This window comes from Dendrobates tinctorius, unplaced genomic scaffold (genome assembly GCF_039654945.1).
Source record: "Dendrobates tinctorius isolate UK_male_01 unplaced genomic scaffold, ASM3965494v1 ptg000128l, whole genome shotgun sequence".
NCBI classification, from domain to species: domain Eukaryota; kingdom Metazoa; phylum Chordata; class Amphibia; order Anura; family Dendrobatidae; genus Dendrobates; species Dendrobates tinctorius.
The window spans coordinates 17,503,893-17,517,500 of record NW_027361796.1 but is presented as its reverse complement, the minus strand read 5'-3'; the positions used below and the strand labels follow the sequence as shown (position 1 = coordinate 17,517,500).

Genomic DNA, 13,608 nt, shown 5'->3' with positions numbered 1-13,608 from the left:
ATATATACATACACACACTAATATATATACATACACACACACGCATACACACGCACACACACGCTATATATATATTCAAATTCATTTCAAAGAAGCTTTATTGGCAGGACTAAATACACATTAGTTTTGCCAAAGCAGGTGTACAGAAGGGAATAGGGATAGGGACTGTAGGGATGTTGGGAAGGGGCTGTAGGAAAGGTGGATGGGGCAGATCCAGGATGGGGCTATAGAAGTCCATGGCATAGGGAAGGTGGATGGGGGCATGGGGGCAGATCCAGGATGAGGCTATAGAAGTCCATGGCATAGGGAAGGTGGATGGGGGATTGGGGCTATCCAGGGTGGGGGCCATAGAAGTCCATGGCATAGGGAACGTGGATGGGGGGTTGGGGCATATCCAGGGTGGGGGCCATAGAAGTCCATGGCATATCATAGTTCTCTTTCTCGCAGTCTATGGCATTCGCTCACATATTGCGCTGCTATCTCCACTGCTCTCTCTTCTTCCCCCAGCAGGATGTATGTTTTCTCTTCCTCCTTCATGGTGGTGAAATCCGGGAAGAGATGTGAGAGTCTCCTGAAGTGAGTGTCCCTCACTGCTGAGTACTTGGAGCAGTGTAGCAGGAAGTGGGTCTCATCCTCCAGGGCCTCCTGGTCACAGTGTTGGCATACTCTTTCCTCCCTGGGCTTGTAGCTCTGCCTGTGTTGGCCGGATTCGATGGCCAGACTGTGGGCACTGAGTCTATACCGGCTCAGGATCTTGCAGTCTTTGGGGTCCGGGAGTTTCTCCAGGTATGGAGCCAGTCTGTAGTCTCTCTGTAGACTCTGGTACATGGTCAGTTTCTGTGAGCTGATGATGTCGTTCTTCCAGTCACTTACGTACCTCTCCTGGCCTTCGTCTACCATCTTCCTGATACCGGCTTTTGTCAGGTGGTTGTGATTGGTTTTCTGGTCAGGTTGGGTTTGGGTGAGTTGTTCCGAGGGTCCTGGTTTTTCTGTTTCCCCTACATGTTGTCAGGGCTTTATGGTGATGGGAGCTTGGATTGCTCCTACGTAGGTGAGCCCAGAATGACAGTGCCCTCTTTAGAACCGTTATGTGTAGAGGGAATCTGCCCAGCTCGGCCCGGCAAGCACTGTTGGAGGTGCTCCGATGGACTTGGAGAAGGTGCTTGCAGAATTCCAGGTGGAATATTTCTGTTGGGCTTGAATCCCACCTTGACCAGTCTGGGTAGGTGTGAGGACCCCAGACTTCGCTGCCATACAGGAGGATTGGGGCGATGATAGAATCGAAGATTTTTAACCAGACCCTCACTGGTGGCTTTAGATGGTAGAGTTTCCTTCGGATGGCATAGAAGGTTTTGCATGCCTTGTCTTTCAGGGTCTCTATGGCTTGTTTGAAGCTCCCTGATCGGTGAATCTCTAGGCCCAGATAGGTATATTTGTCCGTTCCTGTAAGGGCGCAGTTGTTGAGGATAAATGAAGGGTGCTGGTCTGATTTTCTCTTTCTCTTCTGGAACACCATGATGTTGGTTTTCTTTAGGTTGACCGGTAGAGCCCAGGTGGAGCTGAATTTCTCTAAGATTTTCAGGTTGTCTTGGAGGCCTTTCTCGGTTGGTGACAGAAGCAGCAAGTCATCTGCATACAGCAGGAATTTCACCTGCGCGTCGTGGAGGGTGAGACCTGGTGCTGTGGAAGATTCCAGAGCGGTAGCCAGCTCATTGATGTAAATGTTGAAGAGCGTTGGGCTTAGGCTGCAGCCTTGTCTGACTCCCCGACTCTGCTGGAAATAAGTCGTTCTTCTGCCGTTCACACTCACTGCAGAGGTTCTCGGTGTAGGAGCTTTTGATAACATCATAGGTCTTTCCTCCTATTCCGCTCTCCAGCAGTTTCAGGAATAAGCCTGGGTGCCACACCGAATCAAAGGCCTTTTTAAAGTCCACAAAACAGGCGTATATCTTCCCGTTCTTTGTATTGTGGACGTGGCTCTGAATGAGGCTGTGCAGGGTGTAGATGTGGTCAGTAGTGCGGTGGTTTGGCATGAAGCCTGCTTGGCTCTTGCTGAGGACGTTGTGCTCGGTGAGGAAACTGAGGATCCTCTTGTTCAGGATGCTGTTGAATAGTTTTCCCAGGTTGCTGCTGACACATATTCCTCTGTAGTTGGCTGGGTCATACCTGTCCCCATTGTTGTGGATGGGTGTGATGAGGCCTTGATTCCAGGTAGGAGGGAAGTAGCCGGCGCTTAGCACAATATTGAAGAGTTTAACCATTGCGGCCAGTAATTCTGGTGGGCTGTACTTCAGCATTTCTGGTAGGATTCCATCCAGGCCACCGGCTTTTCTACATCTTATGGAAGAGATTCTCTCTGCTACTTCCTGTAATGTAATAGGTGCATCCACGGGGTTTTGGAAATTTTTTACTTTCTCCTCCATTGCTTTTAGTTTTGCCATTATGTTTTCCTGTTCTTGGCTTAGTTCTTCCTTTGGAATGTCTTTATAGAGGTCTCTGAAGTACTGGAGCCAGATGTTGCCATTTTGGATATGGATGTTGTTTTTCTTGTCTTTTGTGCCCATGTGGTTCCATAGTTCCCAGAAGGAGTTGTCTTGGAGGGCGTCTTGGAGTTGGTTAAGTTTGGTGGAGATGTAACTCTGCTTCTTCCTCCTGAGGATGGTTTTGTACTGCCTTTGTATGGTTTCATAGGCTTCCCTCAGACCCGGGTGGTTGGGGTCTCTGTGTTTCTTGTTTGAGGCTGTTCTCAGGGTCTTCCGTACGGCTTTACATTCTCTGTCAAACCATCCATTGATCTGTTTTTCTTTTGGTCTCTTGTAGTTGACTTTTTTAAGGTCGGACAGTCTGGCCATTGCATAGAATATATTGTTGAGGTCTTTTGCAGCTTGACTCACTCCCTTTGGGTTAGGCTGGTACTCGCAGTTGTAGAAGTGGTGGAGCATCCGCTGTATTTCAGGTCTGCTGGGAACCTCTTTATACTTTAATGCCGACGTTTTGTGCCATTTATAGGATGGAGGCCGGGTGAAGAGGCCGCTCTGCTGTGGCTTTTGAGTGGATGGTTTCTCTGTAGATTTCAGGTACAGAAGAAGTTGGTTGTGGTCTGACAGGTGCGTTTGTGGGGAGACTATGAAGGCGCTGACATTTGCCAGGTTCATATCTGTAATGGCATAATCTACTACACTCCTCCCTACATGGGAGTTTAGTGTGCACCTCCCTAAGGTGTCTCCTTTGGTTCGTCCGTTAAGAATATGAAGTCCTAAACTTCTGCATACGTTCAGGAGCTTTTAACCACTTTTGTTGACTGTACTGTCATAGCTGTTTCTCTCTGTGACTATTGAGTCTTGGCCGTTATTCTCTGCTCCAAATATGTAGATGTTCCCATCTGTGGTCAGGAAGTCGTTTTCTCTAACTGTTCTTGCATTGAGGTCTCCAAAGATGAGAACTTTGCCCAGGCCCTGATAGTGGGCGGCTTCTCTTTGTAAGATCTCGAAGCAGTCTGGATTGAAGTAGGGTGACTCTGGCGGTGGTATATAGGTGGCGCAGAGATAGACATCAGACTGAGAGGTGAGGATGGAGCTGCTGATCCTGATCCATATGTGGCTGCCTCCTCTCTTCACCGGTTTGATGTACTGGTGGAGCTCCTCTTTATGCCAGATCAGTATTCCTCCTGAGCTCCGGCCCTGTTTGATGTTTTTATTTTTCAGGGCAGGGACAGAGATTTCCCTGTATCCGATGGGCACCAGAGATTCGTCTTCGGCTCTGGTCCATGTTTCCAGGAGGATCTGAATGTCTATATTTCTCAGTCTTTGTATAAAGTCAGGGTCATTTGTTTTACATCCAAAGGCCGAGGTGTTGAGACCCTGAATATGCCAGCTGCTGATTGTAAGTGAGGTCATTTTTTTTTTTTTTTCTATATCTCTTGGGTGTATATACCTTGTAATGGGTATGGCTGTGTAGGACATACCGGATCTCTGACTGGTTTATTAATGGTGTTGTTTCCGTCCAGTCACATTAGTTTCCTGCACACTGTGTTGAGTAGAGTCTTTATCTCCTCCATATCTCTACTCTGTATGTCTCTGCTCTGTATGCCTCTGTTTCGCATGTCTCTGTGTGAGGTCGGTGAACTCCTCCATGGTGGTCTCCTCCTCTGCTGGTCCAATTTTGGGTGAGGGTGTATGTTTTCAGCTTCCTTTGATATAATTGTTGTTTCTTTCCTTCTTATTGTCGGGGGTCTTTTCATGGGATTCTGGTTGGTGTTGGCTCCAGGCCTAGGGTGGTCTCTGTTTAGTACAATGTCCTTCAGCTCTTTGGCCAGAAGGCTGACCCCTGATTTGTTCAGGTGCTTACTGTCATAGAGGTGATGGTGATTTATGGAGGGGTGTTGGGCCAGAATCACTCCTGGCACAGATTTCATTCTTGCTGTTAGGTCCATATTGATGTTCTGGATGGTGTGGTTGGTATGTCCATCCACCCAGCTCTCCTGCTCTCCTGCTGTCTGTCTATGAAGGACACACAGTGCGTCACCCAGCTTTGCACATAGACTTGCCTCTGCACCTAGCATTCACATGGTATGTCCATCCACCCAGCTCTCCTGCTCTCCTGCTGTCTGTCTACGAAGGGCACACAGTGCGTCACCCAGCTTTGCACATAGACTTGCCTCTGCACCTAGCATTCACATGGTATGTCCATCCACCCAGCTCTCCTGCTCTCCTGCTGTCTGTCTATGAAGGACACACAGTGCGTCACCCAGCTTTGCACATAGACTTGCCTCTGCACCTAGCATTCACATGGTATGCCTTTCAGCTAACCCCAGCTTACCCCAGTGTTATTTATGACCTTGTTTACTCTGGCTTGATCATATACATCTGGTCCACTCTTAATTGTCTGGCCAAGATGAGCAGAGACCACTCCTCTCTGCTTCACACCTGACTGCACTTAGTTGTACATATATTGCAGAGTACAAGTCTGCATAGACTTCAGTCTGCATTGTGATTGCTATAAGTGTGTGCTAGAAGTGTGAAGATTAATTTAAGAATTAAAACCAGAATTGAACCAGAAGGGAACTGAAGGTAACTGGACACAGTCACTGTAAACAATGTTTCTGTTTGTTTTCACTTTCACCCCTATAATCCTTCACTTTCTGCTAATTCCCCTAATCCCTACTCCTAGTAAGGAACTGTTCATCTCTTCTTCAATCCTCCCCATCCACCTCACCTCCGCCTCAAAACTGTTCCTTAACATACAATCCTCTGTCTCCAAACACAGACAGCCCCCTCATGCCCTCTCCTGCTCCCACCTGCTAACACTTTCTCTGCTCCTTCTCACTGCTGGTGATATCTCTCCAAATCCTGGTCCTCCTCACCACATTCCCACAGTCATTTCTACCTCCCATCCACGCTCTATCACAACCTTCCGTAACCTCTCCAACCTTATACCCATTCACCCAGCCCCCGCTTCCCCAGTCCCACTAACAGGAGCTCTGTGGAACGCTCGCTCTGTCTGCAACAAGCTTTCCTACATCCATGATCTTTTTGTTACTACCAAACTCTCCTTCCTCGCCATCACCGAGACCTGGCTCACCCCTTCTGACACAGCCTCTCCTGCTGCACTTTCGTATGGCGGCTTCCACCTTTCTCACACCCCCCGCCCCAGCAGCAAACATGGTGGAGGAGTTGGTTTTCTCCTGTCAGATACCTGCTCCTTCACCCCAATCCCACTGCCACCCTCTGTTACCCTCCCTTCCTTTGAGGTGCACTCTGTGCGCATCTACTCCCCCTCCAACCTCCAACTGGCTGTCATCTACCGCCCCCCAGGGCCAGCCACCACCTTCTTTGACCACTTCACCACCTGGTTACTTCATTTCCTTTCCGCGGACATCCCTACTATCATCATGGGCGACTTCAACATCCCCATTGACACTTCCCTCTCAGCTGCCACTAAACTTCTATCTCTCACTTCCTCCTTCGGCCTCACTCAATGGTCTTCTACAGCCACCCACAAAGATGGCCACACACTGGACCTCATCTTCACCCGCCTCTGCTCCCTATCTAACCTCTCTAACTCACCTCTTCCTCTCTCTGACCACAACCTGCTCACATTCTCCTCCCTCTTCACTCCATGTCTACAATCCCCACCCCACACACTTTCACACCCTCGCAGGAATCTTAAACACCTTGACCTACACTCATTCTCCGAATCCCTCCTCCCTCTTACAGATATAAGTTCCTTACACAATGCGGATGACGCTGCCGCTCTATATAACACCACAATAGCTGTAGCTTTGGAATCCGCTGCCCCACTTACACATACCAAAACTCGCAAAATCAACAGACAGCCCTGGCACACCAGCCTGACCAAAGAGCTGAGGCGAGCTTCCAGGGCTGCTGAGCGCAGATGGAAAAGATCCCACTCCAACGAGCATTTCATCGCATTCAAACAGTCCCTCACTACTTTCAAGACCACACTCGCCACAGCTAAACAAACCTACTTCTCATCTCTCATATCCTCCCTGTCTCACAAACCTAAACAGTTATTCAACACCTTCAATTCTCTCCTCCGCCCCCCAGCACCTCCTCCCTCCCCACTCATCTCAGCTGAAGACTTTGCCTCATTTTTCAAGCAGAAAATTGATAACATCAGGGACAGTTTTGGTCAACAACCCCCAGAGCCCTTCCTCCCGACTTCCCAGCCCTCCACCTTCAAAACCAACTTCTCCACCATTACAGAAGATCGACTCTCCACTCTACTCTCAAGATCACATCTCACCACCTGTGCACTCGACCCGATCCCATCCCACTTCATCCCAAACCTCACCACAGTCTTCATCCCAACCCTAACCCATCTCTTCAACCTATCACTAACAACTGGTGTTTTCCCCTCAAGCTTTAAACATGCCTCCATCACACCTATCCTCAAAAAGCCCTCTCTTGACCCATCCTCTGTATCTAGCTATCGCCCTATATCACTTCTCCCATACGCCTCCAAGCTACTGGAACAACACGTCTACCTTGAACTGTCCTCCCATCTCTCTTCTTGCTCCCTCTTCGACCGCTTACAATCTGGCTTCCGGTCACACCACTCCACTGAAACTGCCCTTACTAAGGTCACCAATGACCTCTTAACTGCCAAGAGCAAGCGACACTACTCTGTCCTCCTCCTCCTGGACCTGTCGGCTGCCTTTGACACAGTGGACCATTCCCTATTATTACAGACCCTCTCATCCTTCGGCATCACAGACTTGGCCCTCTCCTGGATCTCATCATACCTAACAGACCGGACATTCAGCGTCTCCCACTCACACACCACCTCCTCACCTCGCCCCCTATCTGTCGGAGTCCCACAAGGTTCAGTCCTAGGGCCCCTGCTGTTCTCTATTTACACCTTTGGCCTGGGACAGCTCATAGAATCTCATGGCTTTCAGTATCATCTTTATGCTGATGACACACAGATCTACATCTCTGGACCAGATATCACCTCCCTACTAACCAGAATCCCTCAATGTCTGTCCACTATTTCATCCTTCTTCTCCACTAGATATCTGAAACTCAACATGGACAAAACAGAATTCATCATCTTTCCCCCATCTCACGTGACCCCCCCTACGAACCTATCAATTACAGTAAATGACTGCCCACTCTCCCCAGTCCCACAAGCTCGCTGCCTCGGAGTAATCCTTGATGCTGATCTCTCCTTCAAACCACATATCCAAACCCTTTCCACTTCCTGCCGACTTCAACTCAAAAATATTTCACGCATCCGTTCATTCCTCACCCAAGAATCTGCAAAAACCCTAGTCCATGCCCTCATCATCTCTCGCCTTGACTACTGCAACCTCATGCTCTGCGGCCTCCCCTCAAACACTCTCGCACCCCTCCAATCTATTCTAAACTCTGCTGCCCGACTAATCCACCTGTCCCCCCGCTATTCCCCAGCTTCTCCCCTCTGTCAATCCCTTCACTGGCTCCCAATTGCCCAGAGACTCCATTACAAAACCCTAACCATGACATACAAAGCCATCCACAACTTGTCTCCTCCATACATCTGTGACCTCGTCTCCCGGTACTTTCCTGCACGCAACCTCCGATCCTCACAAGATCTCCTTCTCTACTCCCCTCTTATCTCCTCTTCCCACAATCGCATACAAGATTTCTCTCGCGCATCACCCCTACTCTGGAACTCTCTACCACAACATATCAGACTCTCACCTACCATCGAAACCTTCAAAAAGAGCCTGAAGACCCACCTCTTCCGACAAGCCTATAACCTGCAGTAACCACCGATCGACCAAACCGCTGCACGACCAGCTCTACCCTCGCCTACTGTATTATCACCCATCCCTTGAAGATTGTGAGCCCTCGCGGGCAGGGTCCTCTCTCCTCCTGTACCAGTTATGACTTGTATTGTTTAAGATTATTGTACTTGTTTTTATGTATACCCCCCTCACATGTAAAGCGCCATGGAATAAATGGCGCTATAACAATAAATAATAATAATAATAATAATAATATGTCCTTTCTTGGGAGCAGAGATGACAGAATGATTTTGCTGTCTGGGAATCTTAGTTGTGCCGTCTTTGCTAGTTGGGCCAGTTGTCCTGAGATCTGCTGGTGCTGGTCTGGCAGATTGTTTGTGCCGGTGTGTATAATGATATGGTTTGGGTTGGAAAACCGTGGATTATTGATGACCGCTGTCACCTGCTCAATAGTTGCACAGCGGATTTTTTTGACCCTTTTTCCTGGGAATAGCCGCCTTGTATTCAGGTATTTCCCATTTGAGTCCATTATGAGGACGGTGTCAGGACTTTGTGATGTTGTTGGTGGGGGATGTGGCTGCTGATGGGGGTCTGTGCTGGAGATTATGCTGGTAGCAGGTTCTCTTTTCTCTTCTATGGGTCTTGTTTCTGGCTCACTTTGATTAGACTCCGGTTCTTCCATATTGGGGTTGTTTGGCCTCTCAGCCTCCTGGCCAGTGGAGGTCATGTCATGTCCTCTCCACTCCTCATTTCCATGACCCCCTCCTGGCTCAGATGTCCCGGTGTTGGTGCTTTCAGCTTTTCTATCTCCTGTCTCAGCCTGGTGTTTTCTTCCTGCAGTTCACACATTGCGGCTCGTATTTGCTGCAGGGATGTATATATATATATATATATATATATATATATATATATATATATATATATATATACAGTGCCTACAAGTAGTATTCAACCCCCTGCAGATTTAGCAGGTTTGATAAGATGCAAATAAGTTAGAGCCTTCAAACTTCACACAAGAGCAGGATTTATTAACAGATGCATAAATCTTACAAACCAAAAAGTTATGTTGCTCAGTTAAATTTTAATAAATTTTAAACATAAAAGTGTGGGTCAATTATTATTCAACCCCTAGGTTTAATATTTTGTGGAATAACCCTTGTTTGCAATTACAGCTAATAATCGTCTTTTATAAGACCTGATCAGGCCGGCACAGGTCTCTGGAGTTATCTTGGCCCACTCCTCCATGCAGATCTTCTCCAAGTTATCTAGGTTCTTTGGGTGTCTCATGTGGACTTTAATCTTGAGCTCCTTCCACAAGTTTTCAATTGGGTTAAGGTCAGGAGACTGACTAGGCCACTGCAACACCTTGATTTTTTCCCTCTTGAACCAGGCCTTGGTTTCTTGGCTGTGTGCTTTGGGTCGTTGTCTTGTTGGAAGATGAAATGACGACCCATCTTAAGATCCTTGATGGAGGAGCGGAGGTTCTTGGCCAAAATCTCCAGGTAGGCCGTGCTATCCATCTTCCCATGGATGCGGACCAGATGGCCAGGCCCCTTGGCTCAGAAACAGCCCCACAGCATGATGCTGCCACCACCATGCTTGACTGTAGGGATGGTATTCTTGGGGTCGTATGCAGTGCCATCCAGTCTCCAAACGTCACGTGTGTGGTTGGCACCAAAGATCTCGATCTTGGTCTCATCAGACCAGAGAACCTTGAACCAATCTGTCTCAGAGTCCTCCAAGTGATCATGAGCAAACTGTAGACGAGCCTTGACATGACGCTTTGAAAGTAAAGGTACATTACGGGCTCGTCTGGAACGGAGACCATTGCGGTGGAGTACGTTACTTATGGTATTGACTGAAACCAATGTCCCCACTGCCATGAGATCTTCCCGGAGCTCCTTCCTTGTTGTCCTTGGGTTAGCCTTGACTCTTCGGACAAGCCTGGCCTCGGCACGGGAGGAAACTTTCAAAGGCTGTCCAGGCCGTGGAAGGCTAACAGTAGTTCCATAAGCCTTCCACTTCCGGATGATGCTCCCAACAGTGGAGACAGGTAGGCCCAACTCCTTGGAAAGGGTTTTGTACCCCTTGCCAGCCTTGTGACCCTCCACGATCTTGTCTCTGATGGCCTTGGAATGCTCCTTTGTCTTTCCCATGTTGACCATGTATGAGTGCTGTTCAGTTTGGGGAGGGTCTTAAATAGTCAGAAAAGGCTGGAAAAAGAGATAATTAATCCAAACATGTGAAGCTCATTGTTCTTTGTGCCTGAAATACTTCTTAATACTTTAGGGGAACCAAACAGAATTCTGGTGGTTTGAGGGGTTGAATAATAAATGACCCTCTGAATAAACTTTTCACAATTTAAAAAAAAATTAAACAAAGAAATAACATTCTTTTTTGCTGCAGTGCATTTCACACTTCCAGGCTGAGCTACAGTCCAAATGTCACAATGCCAAGTTAATTCCGAATGTGTAAACCTGCTAAATCTGCAGGGGGTTGAATACTACTTGTAGGCACTGTATATATATATATATATATATATATATATATATATATATATATATATACACATACACACTCACTGGCCACTTTATTAGGTACACCATGCTAGTAACGGGTTGGACCCCCTTTTGCCTTCAGCACTGCCTCAATTCTTCGTGGCAGAGATTCAACAAGGTGCTGGAAGCATTCCTCAGAGATTTTGGACCATATTGACATGATGGCATCACACAGTTGGTGCAGATTTGTCGGCTGCACATCCCTGATGCGAATCTCCCGTTCCACCACATCCCAAAGATGCTCTATTGGATTGAGATCTGGTGACTGAGGAGGCCATTTGAGTACAGTGAACTCATTGTCATGTTCAAGAAACCAATCTGAGATGATTCGAGCTTTATGACATGGCGCATTATCCTGCTGAAAGTAGCCATCAGATGTTGGGTACATTGTGGTCATAAAGGGATGGACATGGTCAGCAACAATACTCAGGTAGGCTGTGGCGTTGCAACGATGCTCAATTGGTACCAAGGGGCCCAAAGAGTGCCAAGAAAAAATTCCCCACACCATGACACCACCACCACCAGCCTGAACCGTTGATACAAGGCAGGATGGATCCATGCTTTCATGTTGTTTACGCCAAATTCTGACCCTACCATCCGAATGTCGCAGCAGAAATCGAGACTCATCAGACCAGGCAACGTTTTTCCAATCTTCTACTGTCCAATTTCGATGAGCTTGTGCAAATTGTAGCCTCAGTTTCCTGTTCTTAGCTGAGAGGAGTGGTACCCGGTGTGGTCTTCTGCTGCTGTAGCCCATCTGCCTCAAAGTTCGACGCACTGTGCGTTCAGAGATGCTCTTCTGCCTACCTTGGTTGCAACGGGTGGCAATTTGAGTCACTGTTGCCTTTCTATCAGCTCGAACCAGTCTGCCCATTCTCCTCTGACCTCTGGCATCAACAAGGCATTTCCGGCCACAGAACTGCCGCTCACTGGATTTTTTTTCTTTTTCGGACCATTCTCTGTAAACCCTAGAGATGGTTGTGCGTGAAAATCCCAGTAGATCAGCAGTTTCTGTAATACTCAGACCAGCCCTTCTGGCACCAACAATCATGCCACGTTCAAAGGCACTCAAATCACCTTTCTTCCCCATACTGATGCTCGGTTTGAACTGCAGGAGATTGTCTTGACCATGTCTACATGCCTAAATGCACTGAGTTGCCGCCATGTGATTGGCTGATTAGAAATTAAGTCTTAACACACAGTTGGACAGGTGTACCTAATAAAGTGGCCAGTGAGTGTGTATATATATATATATATATATATATATATATATATATATATATATATATATATATACATACATACATATACATACACACACACACACAATTTTTTTTAATTGGCTGCTGAACTAAAAAGAAACCCAAAGTAAAATAAAAATGCTACATTTGCACATGGCATGGATAGTCATTTTCAGCAACATCGATTTGGAAAATTTCCTTCAGTGTTCTGCTTCTGTCTAGGCTTTTTGTGGGCTTGGAATTTACATGATAAAATCATTTATAGCTTGCTGCTGCTCATGGAGCCTTTCCAACACTGCCTGAGGGTCATTCCACCTATGGGGGACTTTCATCTTACAATAATGAGAAAACAAGTAGTTAAGTTTCTACAGATGGCACAAAGGACTGGGGGGGCGCACAATGCTGAGTGGTATAAGAAAAGACTAGGAGACTGGTAAGAATTCTTGCACAATCTTAAATGTTACATGGATTTCACACATGAAACCAACATCTCCTCATTATTGGGCATTAACCATCAAACCATTATTAAAAAATTGTCAAAGAGGTATCAAAAAATCAATTAACTGTATTTTTCGGACTATAAGAAACAGGAATAACTAAAGCCCAAATATAGGAAAAAAATATTTTTACTGCAGATATCCAGTGCAGTTGATTTAGTACAGACATAGCACATCACATTGACAGTCAAAAGTGACTATACAAGTCACAGTGCCCCTTCACATTACTAGCCACAATGCCCCCAATAAAAAAAAGAAAAAAGGTCAGCAGTTCAAAGTAAGACATGGCAGGTCCTTATCTCCCTGACACCACCTGTCGAAGAAGAATAGGGAAAACCCATGCCCAATAGACGGTCGGCCGAGTTCTTTGAAATCAATCTACATTATCCTAATGTTTATGTGGCCCTTAAAAGTTAGAAAAGATTAAACATCCGGTAGCTCCTGTGGATTGAATTTGGGAATGAATACAAATGTTAGCTGTTATGAAGAACGTCCGTTCCCAACAATCGTGCAGTCTAAAGAAGCAGCTGATCATCCGATTACAAGCCAAATGTTCTTAAGCTTGAGAAATTATCTTCTTGTTTGCACAAAAGATAATCGTTCTCGGCAGCGCATCATCCCGTGTAAACAGAACTTGCGCTGTCGAGAACAATAGCAGCCTATTGTTCAGTTTGCATCTGAATCACGGTCAGCCCATGTAAACAGACAAAAACAACTGCTAACGTGTTGGCGGTCGTTTGACGTTGTGCATCTCGGTGTGTAAATGCATTTTTAGTACCACGTTATGCAAATCTGCGTATAAGTTGTAACAATTAAGTCAGGAGATAACACATTGAAGGTTGGGGTATAAATATTAGAAAAAAAAAAAAAGTCTCCCCAATAGTTAAAGGGAGTCTGTCACCCCATTTTTGGACTATCAGCTGCGGCCACTGCCATCAGGGGCTTGTATACAGCATTCTGTAATGCTGTAGATAAGCCCCCGATGTAACCTGAAAGAGAAAAAATAAAAAAGTTCGATTATACTCACCCCAGCGTTCGGTCTGGTCCGATGGGTGTCGCCG

General features: G+C 46.7%; 2 protein-coding genes across 6 annotated transcripts in view; one reads left to right on the top strand and one right to left on the bottom strand.

Annotated features, from left to right (window-relative positions):
• The window catches only part of LOC141047587 (uncharacterized), a 27,522-nt gene extending 14,320 nt beyond the window's left edge, over positions 1-13,202 (top strand). Inside the window, exons 3-4 of the mRNA XM_073542735.1 lie at positions 12,316-12,483; positions 13,025-13,202. Coding sequence (XP_073398836.1) covers positions 12,316-12,483; positions 13,025-13,202 — 346 coding nt within the window. The remainder of the gene's footprint in view (positions 1-12,315; positions 12,484-13,024) is intronic.
• The window catches only part of MLLT3 (MLLT3 super elongation complex subunit), a 389,891-nt gene that overhangs the window by 137,925 nt on the left and 238,358 nt on the right, over positions 1-13,608 (bottom strand). The gene's annotated exons all lie outside the window — the stretch shown is intronic.